Source organism: Tubulanus polymorphus, chromosome 8 (assembly GCF_964204645.1).
Source record: "Tubulanus polymorphus chromosome 8, tnTubPoly1.2, whole genome shotgun sequence".
In the NCBI taxonomy this organism is placed as follows: domain Eukaryota; kingdom Metazoa; phylum Nemertea; class Palaeonemertea; order Tubulaniformes; family Tubulanidae; genus Tubulanus; species Tubulanus polymorphus.
The window spans coordinates 5007811-5027896 of NC_134032.1; the positions used below are offsets into that span (position 1 = coordinate 5007811).

Sequence of the window (20086 nt, forward strand, 5' to 3'; positions counted from 1 at the left end):
AGGGCGACATTATGAAAAAACGACAAAACTAAAATAACGCGACAAATCAATAATTTTGGTTTTGTCGCCCGCGACAATTCATTATTTTGGTTTTATCGCCAGCGACAATTCATTATTTTGGTTTTATCGCCCGCGACAATTCATTAATTTGGTTTTGTCACCCGCGACAAAACAATATTTTTGGTTTTATCACCCGCGATAAAACAATATTTTGGTTTTATCGCCCGCGACAATTCATTATTTTGGTTTTATCGCCCGCGACAATTCAAGATTTTGGTTTTATCGCCCGCGACAATTCAATTTTTGGATTTGTCGCCCACGACAATTCAATATTTTGGTTTTATCGCTCGCGACAATTCATTATTTTGGTTTTATCGCCCGCAACAATTTTTTTTCTTTTTGTCGCGGTTTTATCGCCTGCGACACTTCAATATTTTTGTTTTATCGCATGCGACAATTCATTATTTTGGTTTTATCGCCCGCGACAATTCATTAGTTTGGTTTTGTCGCCCGCGACAATTGAATATTTTGGTTTTGTCGCCCGCGACAATTCATGATTTTGGTTTTATCGCCCGCGACAATTCATTTTTTTGGTTTTATCGTCTGCGACAATTTATTATTTTGGTTTTATCGCCCGCGACAATTCATTAGTTTGGTTTTGTTGCCCGCGACAATTGAATATTTTGGTTTTGTCGCCCGTGACAATTCAATATTTTGGTTTTATCGCCCGCGACAATTTATTATTTTGGTTTTATCGCCTGCGACAATTCATTAGTTTGGTTTTGTTGCCCGCGACAATTGAATATTTTGGTTTTGTCGCCCGTGACAATTCAATATTTTGGTTTTATCGCCCGCGACAATTCATTATTTTGGTTTTATCGCCCGCGACAATTCATTATTTTGGTTTTGTCGCACGCGACAATAGCGACATTTCAAGATTTTGGTTTTATCGCCCGCGACAATTCAATTTTTGGATTTGTCGCCCACGACAATTCAATATTTTGGTTTTATCGCCCGCGACAATTCAATTTTTGGATTTGTCGCCCACGACAATTCAATATTTTGGTTTTATCGCCCGCGACAATTCAATTTTTGGATTTGTCGCCCACGACAATTCAATATTTTGGTTTTATCGCCCGCGACAATTCATTATTTTGGTTTTATCGCCCGTGACAATTTTTTTTCTTTTTGTCGCGGTTTTATCGCCTGCGACACTTCAATATTTTGGTTTTATCGCCTGCGACAATTCATTATTTTGGTTTTATCGCCCGCGACAATTCATTAGTTTGGTTTTGTCGCCCGCGACAATTGAATATTTTGGTTTTGTCACCTGCGACAATTCATGATTTTGGTTTTATCGCCCGCGACAATTCATTTTTTTGGTTTTATCGTCTGCGACAATTTATTATTTTGGTTTTATCGCCCGTGACAATTCATTAGTTTCGTTTTGTTGCCCGCGACAATTGAATATTTTGGTTTTGTCGCCCGTGACAATTCATTACTTTGGTTTTATCGCCCGCGACAATTCATTTTTTTGGTTTTGTCGTCCGCGACAATTCAATATTTTGGTTTAATCGCCAGCGACAATGGACTATTTTGGTTTTATGGCCCGCGACAATTAATTTTTTTGGTTTTGTCGCCTATATTATTAGCATTTGAATAATTAGGCCAATTAATAACGTAATAAAGACTGATGCTTTCGCCTATTTTGAAGTCGAATAATCTGATATAGTTCGTAAGCGATAAAGGGCCTCGAGTTGTCGCGTTCAAACTCGACAAGTCGCCATATTTATGTCGATATATTGCGATATATCGTGTCAAGTCCACATGAATATGTCTACATATCGTGACGTTTTCACGACAAATTTCGCTTATTTGCTCATTTTCCACGGGACAAGCCGTCATTTGAAGACATGTCTAAATGTAAGATGAGGACGCCAGTAATATGACGACTGAGTTTCAAGTCGTCATGAATATGTCGACTTGTCGTGAGGAAAATGGTTGAGAAAACGAAATATGTCGTCAAAACGTCACGATATATCGACATATTCATGTTGACTTGACGCGATATATCGCGTCAAGTCGACAATAATATGGCGACTTGTCGAGTTGGAACGCGTCATCTCGAGGCCCCTTATCGCTTCCGTAGATGTAGTGTCGAATATTAAGGTCATTTTGGCAGATTCCTTTTTTTTAAAAGTGATATTAAAGCGATCATTCAAGTGATCCTACTTAATGAAAGATCTACGGAAGCGATAAAGGGCCTCGAGTTGTTGCGTTCCAACTCGACAAGTCGCCATATTTATGTCGATATATCGCATCAATTCGACATGAATATGTCGACATATCGTGACGTTTTGACGACTTGAAACTCAGTCCTCATCTTTCAGCAACGCCAGTCACATGGAGTCGTACGTGTTCTACTTTCTGCGACGCGACACGACTGTCACAACCAACCGACGCGCTCTTGCGACTGGCAGAAACTAGTCGCACACAATCGTATTGCAAGCGACTTGCATCGAAACTTGCGATGCAACGCGAGGATCGCATCGTGTCACAAGAACAACCTACGTCTGGCTTTAAGTTACTGCAGAGCATCAGAAATATCTTTTTTTTCGTTCAAAAGACCTTTCGCTTGAAAATTCTTTCGTCGGAACAAAATTTATTTCGTTCGAACCAATAATATTCTATACAATTGAACCAATTTGAAAAAAATCGTTAGAACAAAGTTGAACAAACTTTCTTTTGTCCAAACGAAAGGTTTTTCGTTCGAACAATCATTCAATTGAACAGAATGGTTTTAATTTGAACAGAATTTTCTTGTCAGAACAATAAGTTTTTCGTTCGAACAAGTATATTGAAAAAAGTTTTTTCTCCGAACCGAAAGTATTAAGTATTTCAGAACGATAACCACACTCAAACGTGGTGAACGGATGATAAGATAAAATCCCACTATTTACAGATTAAAAGAATTTAAAAACAAGAATTTATTTATTAAATCTAAAATATTTAAAAGACACGACGTCTTTTTAAATCACGACCAGTTTCTCCAAAGTAAATTTTATCAAACATTTTTTTTAAAACTATACCTATTTTTCTTTATCAAATTAACCGTGTATTTACTAAGATAAATCATGAGTGTACCGGGGAGTCGTAGGCCTAAAGTAAACACGCCGAAGAGATAGAGCGGAGAAAAGCTGTTATGTCGACGAGGTATCAAAATAAAATAATATTACTTTATTACTTAATTACTTTATTCGGCCGCGGGCCTCAACCTCTATATAAATACCATCAATACTCTATATTTCCTACAGTACATACCGATCATTGTCAACTGCACCAGGTATTTACTAAATACAAGTATATAACACACTCCTTTCCGTATGCTGGAGTCACACTTGAAATTTGGAGTAAGCGTTCGCTGTGGGGGAAAGGAGATCGTTCGCTTTGTCGCTTGAAGTGTTTATCGAGTTTTACGTGGCTTTAGGCCTACCGGTATTGAGCTTTACTGTCTCAAACAAACACAGTATAATTGTTGCGTTTATTAACGGACTCATTGGATTGAACTTCAAAACAAAATTTTCGACATTTAGGAGGGTTGTTATTCAATAGGCCCACGACCAATCTGTCCGGATGTTAGGCGGTTAAAGCTAAGTTCACTGTAAAGGAGGAGTCAGGTTTATTAAAGTGCATGTTAATTAGTGATTTACTGGTTCTGACTTAAACGATCAATCACAATTATCAATTTTATTGACAAAAATGAAGATTTTTTTGAAAATTTCTTCTGAGCAGACAGCTTTATAAGCCAGACTTTTCATCATAAATGAAACTGGTATTTCCTTAATTCCTATGACTTAAGCCGAGGGTGGGTCGGCCTTGCGATGGCTTGTGACTCACTGCGAGGCCATTCACTGCAACCGCCAGCGACGATTGTGTCGCAACGATTCATCGACCTACGCTCCCTTGCGACAGGTTGTGACTGTCAGCAACGCCAGTGACAAGGAGTCGCACGTGTTCTACTTTCTGCAACGCGACACGACTGTCACAACCGACCTACGTGCTCTTGCGACTGGCAGAAACTAGTCGCACACAGTCGCTGACAATCGTATCGCAACCGATTTGCACCGAAACTTGCGATGCAACGCGAGGATCGCATCGCGTCACAAGGCCAACCCATGTCCGGCTTTGAGTTACTGCGGAGCCCCAGAAATATCTTTTTTCTCGTTCAAAAGACCTTTCGCTTGTAAATTCTTTCTACGGAACAAAATTTATTTAGTTCGAACCAATAATATTCTGTTCGATTCAACCAATTTCAAAAATCGTTAGAACAAAGTTGAACTATTTTGTTGAAACAAAAGATTTTTTCGTTCGAACAATCGTTCGATCTAACAGAATCGTTTAAATTTCAACAGAATTTTCTTGTCAGAACATTAAGTTTTTCGTTCGAACAAGTATATTGTAAAAAGTTTTTTCTCCGAACCAAAAGTATTAAGTATTTTGTTCAATCGAACAGAATTTTTTTTTCATTCACGAAAAAATTGTTTTCGCTCCACCAAATTTTTTGCCGGGACAAAGAGTTTTTCATTTCAACAATGACATAGCTTTCAGAATGAAGAAAAGTTTTGGTTCAAACAAAAAGCGTACAAGATTTTCTTGTCGGATCATTAAGTTTTTTGGTCGAACAGCGTGTTAAGGTCGTTTTGGAAATTTACTCGGTCTGGTATATTTTGGATTACTGTGTATGTCATTTGTCAGGACATTAGAAGACGACTTAGTATACTACCTTGCGTGACTCCAGTAGTTAGACCGACTTATTCCAAGATGAGGCGTTCCGTTGATTTCGGCTACAAGTTTTCGTTCAGATATAATGCTGAGCCAATTCGGCAACCTATTGATACTGTTTCCTAATAGCCTTCTTTAGTAATGGCTGATGTTGTACCTTATCAAATGCTTTGTCGAAATCATAAAGAGTAATTATCGCCTAACAGTCGATTTTCCAGAGTCAAATAGGACATCAAGTCCAGTTGTCCATGGTTTCAAGAAGGTCTAATGGACTGTTTGTCGAGCTTCCTCTTATAAAACTGTGTTAACCATTGAACAGAATTCAAAGACTGTGCAGAAAACCCGTTATCGCTGCTTTGCAGCTATATTTATTATTATTATTTTTTTCCACACATTTTTTGTCAAAAGTACATAGGCTTTTTTACATTACGGCTGTTGCCGATACAATCCGTCTGATATCATTCAGCTCAGTTCGATCTACAAATACTCCGTGCGAATTTTGAAGAATCAACGTTACAAAAGCACTGTCGGGCCGTAAACATCGAAAATTGAGCCCCATTCAAAGAGCCGACATGTTTTTCTAAGTCGTCTTTCCGAAATCTACCGCACGTTTCTTGTCACATTGATAATTGTCAAATGCACAAGGTATTTACTAAATACAAGTATATAATAACACAATCCTTTCCGTATGCTGGACTCACACTTGACATTCGGAGTAAGCGTTCGCTGTGGGGGAAAGGGATCGTTCGCTGTGTCGTTTGAAGTGTTTATCGAGTTTGACGCGGCTTTAGGCCTACCGGTACTGAGCTTTACTGTCTCAAACAAACAGAGCATAATTGTTGCGTTTATTAACGGACTCATTGGATTGAACTTCAAAACAAAATTTACGATATTTAGGTGGGTTGTTATTCAATAGGCCTACGACCAATCTGTCCGGATGTTAGGCCTACGCATATACATAGGCCTACATAGGCTAGTAGCCTCTACTAGGTTAAGCGTTGGCTGTGGGGGAAAGGAGATCATTCGCTGTGTCGCTTGAAGTGTTTATCGAGTTTTTCGCGACCTTAAGGCTTTAGTATGGTGGCTGATAAGGGCCATGCGTAAAAAAAACACATATATGCAAATGAGGGCGACATTATGACAAAACGACAAAACTAAATTAACGTGACAAAACAATAATTTTGGTTTTGTCGCCCGCGACAAATCATTATTTTGGTTTTATCGCCCGCGACAATTCATTATTTTGGTTTTATCGCCCGCGACAATTTATTATTTTGGTTTTGTCGCACGCGACAATTCATTATTCAATTTTCTTTTTGTCGCAGGCGATAAAACCAATTTTTTTTTTGGTCGCAATTTTATCGCCAGCAACACTTCAATATTTTGGTTTTATCGCCTGCGACAATTCAATATTTTTGTTTTATCGCCAGCCATAATTCATTATTTTGGTTTTATCATCCGCGACAATTCATTAGTTTCGTTTTGTCGCCCGCGACAATTCAATATTTTGGTTTTATCGCCCGCGACAATTCATTATTTTGGTTTTATCGCCCGCGACAATTAATTAGTTTGGTTTTGTCGCCCGCGACAATTCAATATTTTGGTTTTATCGCCCGCGACAATTCAAGATTTTGGTTTTATCGCCCGCGTCAATTCATTTTTTGGTTTTGTCGCCCGCGACAATTCAATATTTTGGTTTTATCGCCAGCGGCAATTAATTATTTTGGTTTTATCGCCCGCGACAATTCATTTTTCGGTTTTGTCGCCCGCGACAATTCAATATTTCGGTTTTATCGCCAGCGACAATTGATTATTTTGGTTTTATCCCCCGTGATAATTGATTATTTTGGTTTTATCGCCCGCGACAATTAATTTTTTTGCAATCTGGCTTTACTGGTACTGAAAAGTAAGCATCTTTCAAATCAATGACCGTAAACCAAGATCCCTATTTAGTCAAAGCCAACACATCCTTTATAGTGTCCATTTTAAAGCGGTGGTGTTCCACGTATTCATTGAAATACTTTAAATTTAATATCATGCGGTAAGTACCATCCTATTTAGGGGTAAGGGAAATGTTTGAGATAAAGCTATCTGCAGAGTATTCACACACCTCCAATATCCCTTTCTCATGGAGACTGGAAATAGTCTGATCCACCAATAATTCCATTTTAGGATTATATTGAGCACTATTCGGCAGAACCCTTTGGGTAGGTAATTCGTTAAGTTCAATATCATAACCAAGAACAGTGGATAAAATCCAGGGATCACTAGTAATTTTGCCCCAATTTCAATGAGCCAGGGCTATTTACCAGCTACAAAATTACCTGCCGTATTTACGAACCTTCTTACCTGATGACGAGTTATTTCTTGGGTTGACTTAGTTGCCGTTTGCTGCATCCTCCCGAGCCGGGTAGGCTGTTGGAATATACACTTCTGTTTCCACCCTGTGGAGCTGAGTACTGAGGCGTTGACCTATAAAATTGTTACTGAACACACATCTATTCGGAGGCATACTATACGGCTGATGACGGATCGGTTTGTAAAAGCCCTGTTGCATTACAGGAGTCCTGAACGCAGTTGAACCTGTTTTCTTCAGTTTTTTGCCGATGGATTCTGCGTCGGCAATGTCTTTGATTTCTTTGTTAAGCTCGTCGCCAAACAAGAACACTTTACCAATTGGTCGAGATGCATTACATAACTTTGTGAATGGAGGCGCTAATTTGTTTTTAATTTGCTCTCGCCTGAAAATACATGTTTTAGTGAACAGACAGGACATGATACGCAAACTGTCAGCCAGCAGCAGTCTCATTTCGTTTCGTGACACCAAGTCAGCACCTTGTGGCAAAGAATCAAAAGCTCTAACCAGCGGCACCAGTCCCTTCAGATGAAGTTTCTGCAATTTTTGGATCGAGTTATCCGAGAATCGCGATGGTTTACGCATTTTGTCCCAAATTAATGAATTTATAGCCGAACTACCATCATATCAACGTTCTTGGGAACCATATACTTTTCCAAGACTCTATCTTAGAGTCCTGCATTGAGTGCCTTGGCGACATCAGCACGAACCGGGTTTCCATCAGCGACCTCTGGGGAGAAGAAATGTAATAAGTCAGGCACGATGGCATCATCTTCACCCGGCTGACGATCGGAGTACAAAGACGCAAAAGGGTCGGAACCCAAAACAGGATGATCAACCCGGCAAGCCGGACTCGGTTGAGATAATTGAGTCTGAGACCGTGGTGGAGACAAATCATTCTCAGTCAACTGGCATTGAGAATCATCAATATCATAATCATACTGACCCTGGAGATCAACCACTTCTCCTTCCTCCGATAAAGGGAGAAAACCGCGACTTTTCCCCAATCCATCTAACCTGTCCAGAATCAGTTGAAGAACATCACCCGAAGGCGAAGAGGCTGGGAAATCAACACTGGCATTTTGACTTAATATTACTAGCGCAAGATGGCTGACTTCTGGGTACGATGGCGCCACTAGCTGAAGACTGAGCCGCGCTACATCTCCCACGTGTACGGGAAGCAATTTTTGATTTTCCCTTATCAATTTTATAATCCTTGATTTTAGCCCTACTCTCCTTAACAGGAGCAGGAAGGTCATCAATCTGAGGCCCCGAAACGGGGAAGGCTCAGCGACCGAATCCGGGATAACTGGATGAGTGTCCGACTTGCCCATCATCACGGAAAAACGATTGTCACAACAATCGAGAAAAATCAACTCACGAGGAGTAAAACAGCTACAGAAGCACACAATAAAAGAAACGAAGTCTAGATAACGATATAACTAATCCAGAACGTCACACAAGCGAAAAAACGTGGAATAAAATCCAAGATAACGAGCAGCAATTACACCCACGTGTATCCGACCAGCAGGAAAATGGCGTACTGACTTACAGGAGTGAGTGACGTCATCTCATGGAATACCGGAGTATAGCGAGTGAAGTGAAATGATTCTTAAGATCCATCAACAGACGAGTTTAGAAGAACTAAATCGAGAATAAATCCTGATAATGAAAATCCAGATTTAGTAAAACAAAATTTAGAATATAATGAATATATTTACCATTTCAAACTTATATTTGAAAAATCTGGATATAATGTAAATGATAGAGGTGCCAGACATTTAGTAAGAGAATTACAGTTTTTAGATGGTAAATATTATTATCATTTGAAAGATGATTATTATATTAATATCTCCTGTAAATATCAAAATAAGATATTAGCAGAACCAACTTTGAGTAAATTAGAACCACCTAGAATTAAAAGAATAAGTAATAGTAATGAAATAGAAAATGTTACCGACACAGAAATGACACGGCTGTACGGCGTTTCGCTTCGATTGTCAATAGCGATTATTGATCCACGGCGGGGTCACGTGACCATCGCGCGTATGCTCCAAATGCTTAAGTACGCGATCTAACGGTTTTTCCTAGCTCCCTTAGTGTGCTTAAACGAACGAGGTTGACTTGATGCAATCCCCTGTAGCAGGTTCTTGAGTATATAGATTAGTTCGTAAGGGTATTAAACGCCATTTACCTGCGACTCTTTTGCCGCCGGACCGCTTCAAAGTGGAGAGAAAATTTAACGACTCGGGCGATACAAGTCTTGGGTAAGATACTTTATATATCGAAAATATAGTACGATGGATCGTTTATAATTTTCGTCTATGAACTATATGAGCTTTTTAGCTTTCGTTTGATGTATAAAACGTCGGCCTTCCCTATCGATGATGGGAGAACAAGTGGAGCTCAACCCGACTCGGCCGTGGTAGGCTATGGCTAATTATTTAGGCCACTCGAGATGCGAGCTCGTCGCATTAGGCTATTTACCTGTTTACAATCCAGCACACTTCTTCACTTTCCGGATCGACCACAATACCAAAAGGCCTATTCAAACTATTACTAAGTACTGTGGTCACTCATTGGGCCAGTATTATTTTTTCAAATCTAGGCCAGGCCTCTTATGTCTAATAAGTAGGGTTTTCGGTATTATTTTCAGTTTCTTTTTTATTGCTATTACGCATGTCGGTAGGCTGGTGGATGAATGGCCTTGGGTGTTTGAATTCGAACCCTTAAGCTCGACATCTTTCCACTTTGGTAAGTAGGGCTAAGCTTCCTAATCAGAAATTGTCTATAAAATGCACAACTACCCTATGATTTTTGGAATATTTTCAGTTTTCTCGTTGGAAATAATTTGGAGTTCGTCGAATTCAGCCCCTTACTCAAAATTTTGTTGTCGCTCCAGTTAGTATTCCTAATCAGAAATTGTCTATAAAGCACACAACTAAGCCTACTACACGGAGTTGATATATATTTTCAGTTTTCTCGTCGGTCTACTTCAACTCTCACTGTTTGAATTCAGACAGTTGCAGTTGCAGACATTTTGTCGTCGCTCGGTAAGTATTCTATTACTAATCAGAAATCAGAAATTGTCTAAAAATGCCAAGCTGCATGAAGCTGATTTTTCCAAATATATTTTCAGTTTTCTTGTCGACTTCTACAACTTCAAAATGTCACAACACTCTGGTAAGTTGAGCAACAACAAAATTAATTTTTTAGTTCATATGGATGAAATTGAAAGATCTTTAAAAACATTGCTATTTCTATTTTTCAGGTGGATCGCTTGGTTCAAAAGTTGGCGCTGGCGGGAAAAAACGACGGTTCGGCCAAAAAAGAAGAAACTGTGAGTCTAAATTTCATGAAAAACTCTTGTTGACTTTATGATACTAATAAAGAATTCCTTAAGATATTCATTGTTCCTTTAATTCATTCATTGCATTTTATTTCTGCGAATGGTTTCTGGTTCGTGTTTCACATGAATGATCATGCATTTGTAAGTTCTAGATTTTCAGTAACCTTGAATTTGTTATTCAATCCAGAAAGCTTACTCTTATAAAAAGATACATGTCTTATTCAAATTTTGGAATACTCTGTTCCAGTTCATGGGAATCCAGGATGAAGTCATAATTTTAGGGATTAGAAAATCCATATCGGGGTTGTAGTCACGTAGTGATATTTTTTGGGAAAATAGATTGAATAAATAAAACCTTGAATATCCTGGGCCCGGTTTCATAGACTGAGTACCAAATAATCCTCAATCGGTGTGACAACCACCATAGTGAAAATGAGAAACCATGGTTATAACTGACAATTTTCTAAATGTTCCGAAACTATTTTGCTTCCACACATCTCTGAAACCCAGCCCTGGTGTAGAAATGAACTCAAATAAAATCACAAACAGATCAAGCTTCAAATGATTAATAACAAATGTCATACATGTACTGAATTTTATCAATTATGACGATTTATTTCACTGAGATATAGTTAGATATAGAAAAACTTGCACTTAATTGTGACGTAGTAAAATACATTTGATTATTAATCAATTACTCTAGAATTATGAATTGTTTTGCCTCTATCTTCTTCACTCTTACTCATCTTCAACTTCAATTTGCCTAGGTAAAAAAAAACTGGAGTTCATAAATTCTCCACCCCATAAAGATGAGTCAACTTTGACAGAGCCATGCTTAGATACTATAAGCATTACAACTGACGAAGAATCAAATTTCTGGCAAAAGTCTGACTCAACAAGAATCATTGAATTGGAAAATGAAGTTTCAACTTTGAGAAATCAAATAACAGAAAAAGACAAAATAATCAATCAGCAAAATATAACTATTTCTTCATTACAATCTCAATTAAACTCAAATGTACCAGTAATCCGTACCCCGTCAGTGTCAGCATCTAGAAACACGCTTAATAGTCGCGCAGATAAATTGAAAGATTTTGTTGAAGGAATATCATCACCAGAAAGTAACGTCCAAGATTCTGCTTGTACACTCGCCAAATTTTTCAAAAGGTATCCGACGGTAACGAATGCAGCCTTACGTGAAGCTGATATCAAACTGTTCCACATGCTCACCCCAAAACAGGCTGTTGACATTAAGTTGAGGCAACGAATGCCAATGATTCGTCTTCTTGATTTGAAGAGAGATTTAAAAAACTTCGACATTCCTGTATTTCCAACTGTGGCAGAAATTCGAACTGAAATAAAAAACAGAGAAATGTCATTTGCCCCTTATGTCATTGCGGGTGAAGAAATCCTAGAGATTAATTCCCGTACACACGAAAGAAAACTTGCGCCCTATGTAATCATAGATGATTTTCACGCACAAGCTCAAAGACATGCAGAACATCTGCACAAAATTGGAAATCTCTTATTCCATCAAAACTTTCACGATGAAATATGGATTAAGACAGGAATTGATAAGGGGGGTGGGAGTACAAAAATGGTTTTTTCCATAGTTAATGGGCTATCACCCAATAGCCCCGATAGTTGTGAATTGGTCGGTTATTTTGAAGCAACTGATAATGCTGAAAACTTGAAGATGATTTTCGGGCCATTAAAAGAGGCATTAGAAACCCCATTCACAATTTTTCTAGATGGAAAAACAATACAAGCTCGAACTTTTTTCATCGGGGATCTTGCATATCAAAGCACAATGATGGGTCATCAGGGCTCAACAGCATCTTATCCATGTCTTAAGTGCATGGTGCCTCTTGATCATCTGAGAAAAAAAGATGGCACCTCTCATTCCGCGAACACTTATCAAAACCGTAGTATTAACCACTATATCGAAAGTTCTAAATTAATCGAGACGGCACCAACCATGATTGGCCCGTCATCGCACAGTATTAGTGGTCCTATGCTGTATAGGCCACTTGATTTAGAACACTTAGTACCACCTCCTCTTCACATAACATTAGGAATCGGACTAAAAATCTATGATATGGTCGAAGACAAATGTAAAGATCTCGACCATTCAACATTAGGGAACAGAGACCCAGAACTGTACCATAAATGGAAAAGTGTATCAAACGTAGTCCAAAATCTTGTAAATGAATTGGAAGATTTGAAATTAATACTCGCACAAAATATCGAGACTATAGATGTATTGAAAAGAGCAGATCAGAGGCGACGTTCACCATTTCATTGTGGTGCCCCAATTTGTGTCATACAGGAAATAGAAAATGGAAATGTTAACAACTTTGAATACTGTACCTCTTGTGATTCACCGTACCACACTGACTGCATTTCGATTTATGGCACTGTGGAAGCGTTTAAGTGCATAAGGTGTCTCAAACCCAATAGTACAGGCCATAAGTTCTTGAAAAACCTCGAATCTGAAACTAATAAAATCAAATCTGACATAAAGGCAAAGAAAGATCAAATAAGACCTAGAAAATTAAAGCTAGATGAAATTTACAAAGAGGTTTGCTCAAAAATGGGTCCACTACAGTCAGCGCTCAATGAAAAACTGCATGAAATTGGGATAGACAGACAGGCTTACCATTCACTTTCATTCAATGGTAACCATATCAACAAGCTGTTGAACATAAACCCTGATAAAGGAATAAATAATCCGGTTAAATTACTATCTGTACTATCAGATTACCCAGACATTCAGCTCATATACCAAGAATTATTTCAACGGTTCGCACAAATGTACAAACTGTATTCTGCATGTAGATTTTTATCAGATGAAGAAGTGGCAGATTTGGAAACCTTTTGTAAGGATTTCGGTGCTTGGTTTCCAAGAACTTTCCCGGAACAAACAATAACACCCAAAATGCATATGTTAATTTTTCATGTGCCTGAATTTGTCAATATCTGGCGTTCTCTAGGAATGTTCGGGGAACAGGGCTTGGAAAGCAAGCACGCTAGCATGAATAGGGATGTCCGTGTTTATTCATGCTTGAGAAATAAAGTTACACGAGCGAAACTGATGTTTATCAACCAGGGTTTGTATAGTACTAAGTCCAAAACCGATGTCCGCGTTACACGAAAATGTTTTTGTGGAGGTTTCTACAAAAAAAATGGAGACACACGTTCTTGTAAATTATGTTTAAATATTGCAAACATACATTAGTCTTGCTTGTGTAACATGATTTACGGCTGTCTATCTGTCTGTTTGTCTGACAGTAGAGAAGTGGATGGGAAATGGGCAACTCTATGGTTTTTAAACCATAGAGTTATGTTCGGGTTTAATCCCTCCCGCTCGCTCTACTGTCAGCCGATTAAATATTAATGTATTCTGTTTGTCTATGTCTGTCTGTCTGTCTATCTGTCTGTTTGTCTGACAGTAGAGAAGTGGATGGGAAATGGGCAACTCTATGGTTTTTAAACCATAGAGTTATGTTCGGGTTTAATCCCTCCCGCTCGCTCTACTGTCAGCCGATTAAATATTAATGTATTCTGTCTGTCTATGTCTGTCTGTCAGTCTATCTGTCTGTTTGTCTGACAGTAGAGAAGTGGATGGGAAATGGGCAACTCTATGGTTTTTAAACCATAGAGTTATGTTCGGGTTTAATCCCTCCCGCTCGCTCTACTGTCAGCCGATTAAATATTAATGTATTCTGTTTGTCTATGTCTGTCTGTCAGTCTATCTGTCTGTTTGTCTGACAGTAGAGAAGTGGATGGGAAATGGGCAACTCTATGGTTTTTAAACCATAGAGTTATGTTCGGGTTTAATCCCTCCCGCTCGCTCTACTGTCAGCCGATTAAATATTAATGTATTCTGTCTGTCTATGTCTGTCTGTCAGTCTATCTGTCTGTTTGTCTGACAGTAGAGAAGTGGATGGGAAATGGGCAACTCTATGGTTTTTAAACCGTAGAGTTATGTTCGGGTTTAATCCCTCCCGCTCGCTCTACTGTCAGCGGCTGTAAACGTTTCAATAAAATCTTAATCTACTTACAACAATCCTTTCTACTTCACATCGGCATCACTTGAATTTAACTCTTGGAAATATCGCATCATCGCAGTATGTCATCTCCAGTAGGCTATGTCCTAATGAGTACAACAACAAAAATTTAGACAAAATATCGAGGTCAAGGGACTGACTAGCACAAAGCTGAAATAATTTTTGTGACAGCTTCTTTTTACAAATTGATTCACTTATGGCACCTCAGACTCAAAGACAAATTTCGCTAGTCCCAGTCAGACGAATCTCGCCACCCGGCCCCCCACAGTCCCAGTCCCGAATGACAAGAATTTTTAATTTCATCACAGGCACTTGAATATGGGCTTTGACCTTGTTGGTGTGTTAAAAATGATAAAATTTATTGTAATTTACGATAAAAACACCACGAAGTGGCATCGCAAATTTTCAAAAATCAATTTTGTTGCCAGTTGAAATCTTTAACGGAGCTAAAACAGTGTCAATATTTCCAAAAAATCATCTACAATTGAAATTATGGGCGCTCCTTGTATTTCAGGATTAAAATTAACACTTGGGACGTACTTCGGCAATCATCGGCAGTGTTCGGCTGTCCCGATAGTTGCGGGTAGATTTAAGCATTACGGAGATAGGAGCGTTTCCAGCCTTTCTGTATAGTATAGTTAGACGAGGGGCACGCGTTGCATCACGGGTAACTTCATTATAAAACATGGCGGATTATCGAAGTCAGGAATAACATATCGCTGGTGAATTATTAAATATTTATCCATTATCAAAGCCCATATTCAAGTGCCTGTGATTTCATAGGCTAGGCCTATTCCAATCATGTGGCCTAAGGATGACATGTAAGTAAGACAAATTGGCTTTCCTTTTGTCTCTTTCTCTGAGAAAACCACAGGACATTGGGGCCTAGGCCTACTACTATTTGCTGCTCTAATCGCTAAGTAGACTGTCTGTGCCAACTTACTCGACCCGACAACTGACGAACTGTTAGTGTTCCCTGCTATTTTAGGCCTACACTACTACTCGCTTTTGCCACACACAGCGCTAGTCGGAGCTAAAAAGTGCATGCTCCGATCAGCAGTAGACTCTTCCCGGACATATATGTCGTAAAATACCCTTTGAGTAGTGTTATTACTATTTTCCGAGGATTTTAGGCCTAAACAAAGTGAAACAGCTGAGAGTTACTTCCGGGTAGCAACGCGACTAAAAGATGGAGATTAAGTTTATTTTCGCTTGCCGGTGGAGATTAAAACGGGTAAATTCTTAGAGGAAATTAATTATAAATACTACTCACACATATTACAACTATATTGTGTTTTTACTTACTATACATTTTCGAAATATAATCGACTGTTAAGGATCGGTATTGAACGCTCGCGCCGGCTTGCCGACTGCTTGAAGCGGCAGCCATTACAGATACACGGAATATTCCCAGCGGCCTTTGCGAATTTCTTAGAAAAGCACCTTGCCGCAGGTGGTTGTGGCAGGTGCGAGTTGACACTTTGTACAGCCGTGATGAATCAAAACTTTTACGGAATGGATTACTTGATGCAACAGATCAAGAATTAGAAGAATTAGATATATTTTCTGATAACACAATTAGATAGGTTATTAGTATAAGGCTTGCATCTGATAATAGATTAATAGTAATTTTCATAGATTTGTTGATAGAAATTAAATTCTCAAATAACATTAAAAGATAGAAAAAAATGATTACTTAAGTTAGAAGGTATAACAATTATTTCAATTCTAACAGCTGTGACTGTGGTATTTACAACAATAGGTTTAGCTATTTAAAATTCATTAAAATCTACACCAAATCCAAATAAACCAGATTAACCACCACAAGATAATAATTCTATACAAGATTAAGTTAATGATTTGAAGCAAATTAGCAAACTATCTATGGGAACTATCTAAATATCTGCTGCAGCTTTACTTGGTGTTATAGCATCAATTCTTAGTTTTGTTTTAAAGTCTGCTAGAAACATTATTAGTTATGGGTAAATATATGATGAGATCTTTCTGCTTTAATTGCAGTAGATATTCTACAATTCTTAGAAGGATTTATATATAACTCCCACTCATTTATTTAAGAAGGAAAAATGAATTATTTATCATATTCACTAAGCTAAAAATAATTGCACTGACAACTGTTATTAAATATAAAATTATATGTTCAGCGGCAAAACTAATAATGTTTCCAGCAGGATTTAAAACAAAACTAATAATTGATGCTATAACACCAGAAAAAGCTGCAGCAGATATTTTAGATAGTTCCCATAGATATTTTGCTAATTTTTTCAAACCATCATTAACTCAATCTTGTATAGAATTATTATCATTTGGTGGTTAATCTGGTTTATTTGGATTTGGTGTATATTTTAATGAATTTTAAATAGCTAAACCTATTGTTGTAAATATCATAGTTACAACTATTAGAATTGAAATAATTGTCATACCTTCTAATTTAAGTAATTATTTTATTCTATCTTTTATTGATATTTCAGAATTTAATTCTTATCAACAAATCTTTAAAAATTACTGTTAATCTATTATCAGATGCAAGCCTTATACTAATAATTTATCTAATTGTGTTATCAGAAAATATATCTAATTCTTCTAATTCTTGATCTGTTGCATCAAGTAATCGATTCCGTAAAAGTTTTTCAGTTTCAGTTACTAGTTTGGGAAGTTACATTCTGTTCAGAAGTTGTTTCCGTTTCTAAATCATTATTGATTGTTTCAAATAATTCATCAATTCTTTGTTTACATACTCTTTTATTTTGATTCACTTCTGTGTCGGTAACATTTTCTATTTCATTACTATTACTTATTCTTTTAATTCTAGATGGTTCTAAATTACTCAAAGTTGGTTCTGCTTATATTTTATTTTGATTTTTATCAGAGATATTAATATAATAATCATCTTTCAAATGATAATAATATTCACCATCTAAAAACTTTAATTCTCTTACTAAATGTCTGGCACCTCTATCATTTACATTATATCCATATTTTTCAAATATAGGTTTGAAAAGATAACTATATTCATTATATTCTAAATTTTGTGTTACTAAATCTGGATTTTCATTTTCAGGATTTATTCTCGATTTAGTTCTTCTAAACTCGTCTGTTGATGGATCTTAAGAATCGTTATCTGCTAAATTAAAATTGTATTTTGTATCATAACCATTATCAAAATTAGTTTCATTAAAATCAGGTTGTGGTTCATCACTTATACTAGGCTCATCGAAAGTATCCATTGGAATATCTTATCCACCTTCTACATCCATTTATATCTTATAAAAGTTAAAAATTTAAAATATAAGATTCCTCCTATTATAATACCTACACAAGTTATAGCTAATTTAGTATTTTCATGTGATTTATAATCATTATTACTTTTTTGTGCTGATAATGAACCATTTTTAACTATATGCTTAAAAAATATCCACCACCTGTAAATGCTAAAGCGTTAACAATTGCCGATCCTATAATAGTTATAATTGCAGATGCTATTTATTTAACAAAAATTATGCGTTTATAGGAGGAATATATTTTTAGCATTGGTTGACGTCCATGACGTCATGCCAATGCTAGTAAAATGGATCGAAAATAGTAGTACGAAAAAAATAGCTCCTACTCCTCTCATTTTCATAGTAACTTCAAATTTTCACTCCGTTCTCGTAAAACATTAGAAACATCTGAAAATGATTAAAAAATGTTTCAATTATTCCCCACAACATAGCGTCGCCAGATTTCAGATTTTATGGTCCAAAAAGTTATTAGATCGCATTTTTCTCGTTCATTATCTGGTTGATAAGAGCAGGTTAAACAATCGCGTAGCGATATGTCCGCATTGACATTGGCAGTAAAGAATGGGGAACAGCCTCTTCTGAATAGAAAAACATAAAATTATGTACCTCCGGTTTATAAATATCACAGTGTTTGGATATCACTGTTATTCCAACTATCAGTATCCATGGGATTATTTGGGATTAATTCTCAGTGTCAGAATACTTATTTCTAGAGCAGTGGAACGGCAGCCTACTCGTGACTGAAACCCGTATGTGATCGTGCGGGAACGCCGTCACTAAAGTTAAAACCATTTCATGATGACACGAAACGGTAAACGGTAGGCTACCACCATGACACGATATCACCAATAAAGATAGATCATATTATTCAATTTTACTAGGGTTGTTTATTGGAGGAAAATATCATTGTTAAGTACGGCGAGAACAACCATGTTGTATTATCAATCAGTTGACTGACATTGTAAAATTCGATTTGGCTGTATTGTGATAGAAGCCTACTTTTTAGGACGCCCTACCCGCCTGCTGCGCACTTATTAGGCGGTAGCACCCTCTTACGCACTCGGCAGAGATTCGCTTTGTAATGCGCGCCGGGAAAAAATACCTTTTATTATCTTTTCCATGCGTTAAACAACAGTGATTGAACTTACGCGTCGTTTGTCGTAAATTGCAATATTGCGATGGTTATTTGCCGCTGCTGTAAGTTTTTGGAATTGAATCGAGCTGTCTCGGTAGCTCAGTGAGATAAGGCGTGATACTTTTGAATCCACTATCAATGCTGAATTACAAGTGGGTTCGAGTCCTGCTGGCTGAGAACAGTGTGCGGGCAACACCTCAAAGGCCATACCGTCGTGATGTTAAATGAACAATCCAATAGGAATAGTCTTGGGAAATCAAGATCCAAACGACGTACGTAAAGCCAAACAAACAAAAAGACAAACAAACAATCATCAGCCGGCCTCAGTGCCACCACGCCGGCATCGCTCTCTGCGACGTTTAGCATGCGTGCATGCTCTAAGAGCATTGGAGCTCTAAGATCCGAGGATCTTGCAATTGCATTCAGAAAAATCGTTCTGTTTTGTTTTCATTACTCAGTGGGGCCTAACAGTTTATGCGTAAAAATGGGTTTTTGTATCCAAATCTTGATTGATATAAATATCTTGGCTGGGACATGATAGAAAACATCAGAATAAACTAGTTTCGTCTTTTTAACAGAATCGCATTAATGAGGTTTTACAGTACTAGCCTAGGCTAAATCGTTCGGCAGAAAATAAATTCATTTTCAGGAATAAAATCCTACTAGACAATAGACCTTTAAGTCTGTGGTCCTCCCAATCAACATCGTCATAGAAGATTTGCCGGCAGATGTAAAACATTATAACCACTTAATCCCACAGTATAATCTACCAATCTTTTAAGGCCCATGGGCCTCTTGTTGTTTTTTCAAATAATCATTAGTTAAATTAGATAAAGTAACTGCTAACGTTAAAATGTCATTTATATCAAATGTATTAACATCAGTATTAACCGTCGCTCATGTTTGTTCTTTACCACGTGGATTCAGTGGTTTTACCAGTGCGCGTGTCGTACCAACGAATTTCTCCCGATTTATAAACAATGAATAATAGATATCAGCTCAGATTAAGTTAATGTTCACCTGGCAGGACCTATTTTATTTCTTAATTAAATTTTACGCCTGGTCATGAGAAGGCGTATTGTTATATTAATGGGT

The 20086-nt window shown here is 37.5% G+C and overlaps 2 protein-coding genes and 1 long non-coding RNA gene across 4 annotated transcripts in view; 2 read left to right on the top strand and 1 right to left on the bottom strand.

Annotated features, from left to right (window-relative positions):
- LOC141909685 (17-beta-hydroxysteroid dehydrogenase 13-like) overlaps positions 1-20086 on the top strand; it is a 146740-nt gene that overhangs the window by 75095 nt on the left and 51559 nt on the right. The window lies entirely within an intron of this gene.
- Positions 9106-10541, top strand: LOC141909904 (uncharacterized). The gene is made up of 6 exons (XM_074800587.1): positions 9106-9203; positions 9301-9405; positions 9795-9892; positions 10116-10191; positions 10278-10321; positions 10410-10541. Exons 1-6 carry the CDS (start codon positions 9106-9108, stop codon positions 10517-10519), a joined length of 531 nt encoding a protein of 176 aa, XP_074656688.1. The 3' UTR covers positions 10520-10541.
- LOC141909716 (uncharacterized) lies at positions 11806-15722 on the bottom strand. 2 transcript variants are annotated; one of them, XR_012619775.1, is made up of 5 exons: positions 15501-15722; positions 14552-14643; positions 13147-13198; positions 12858-12985; positions 11806-11839 (listed from the first exon to the last, which is right to left on the bottom strand). It is a non-coding gene; the product is annotated as an uncharacterized LOC141909716 (long non-coding RNA). The 2 variants fall into 2 exon arrangements; XR_012619776.1 differs by lacking the exon at positions 13147-13198.

What these genes read in the sequence shown, in the direction of transcription:
- LOC141909904 (XM_074800587.1), top strand. Translation starts at nt 9,106, where the DNA reads ATGACACGGCTGTACGGCGTTTCGCTTCGATTGTCAATAGCGATTATT. An exon ending in AGACATTTTGTCGTCGCTCG is followed by an intron (nt 10,192 to 10,277) that starts GTAAGTATTCTA and finishes ATATATTTTCAG; the next exon opens with TTTTCTTGTCGACTTCTACA. An exon ending in CAAAATGTCACAACACTCTG is followed by an intron (nt 10,322 to 10,409) that starts GTAAGTTGAGCA and finishes TCTATTTTTCAG; the next exon opens with GTGGATCGCTTGGTTCAAAA.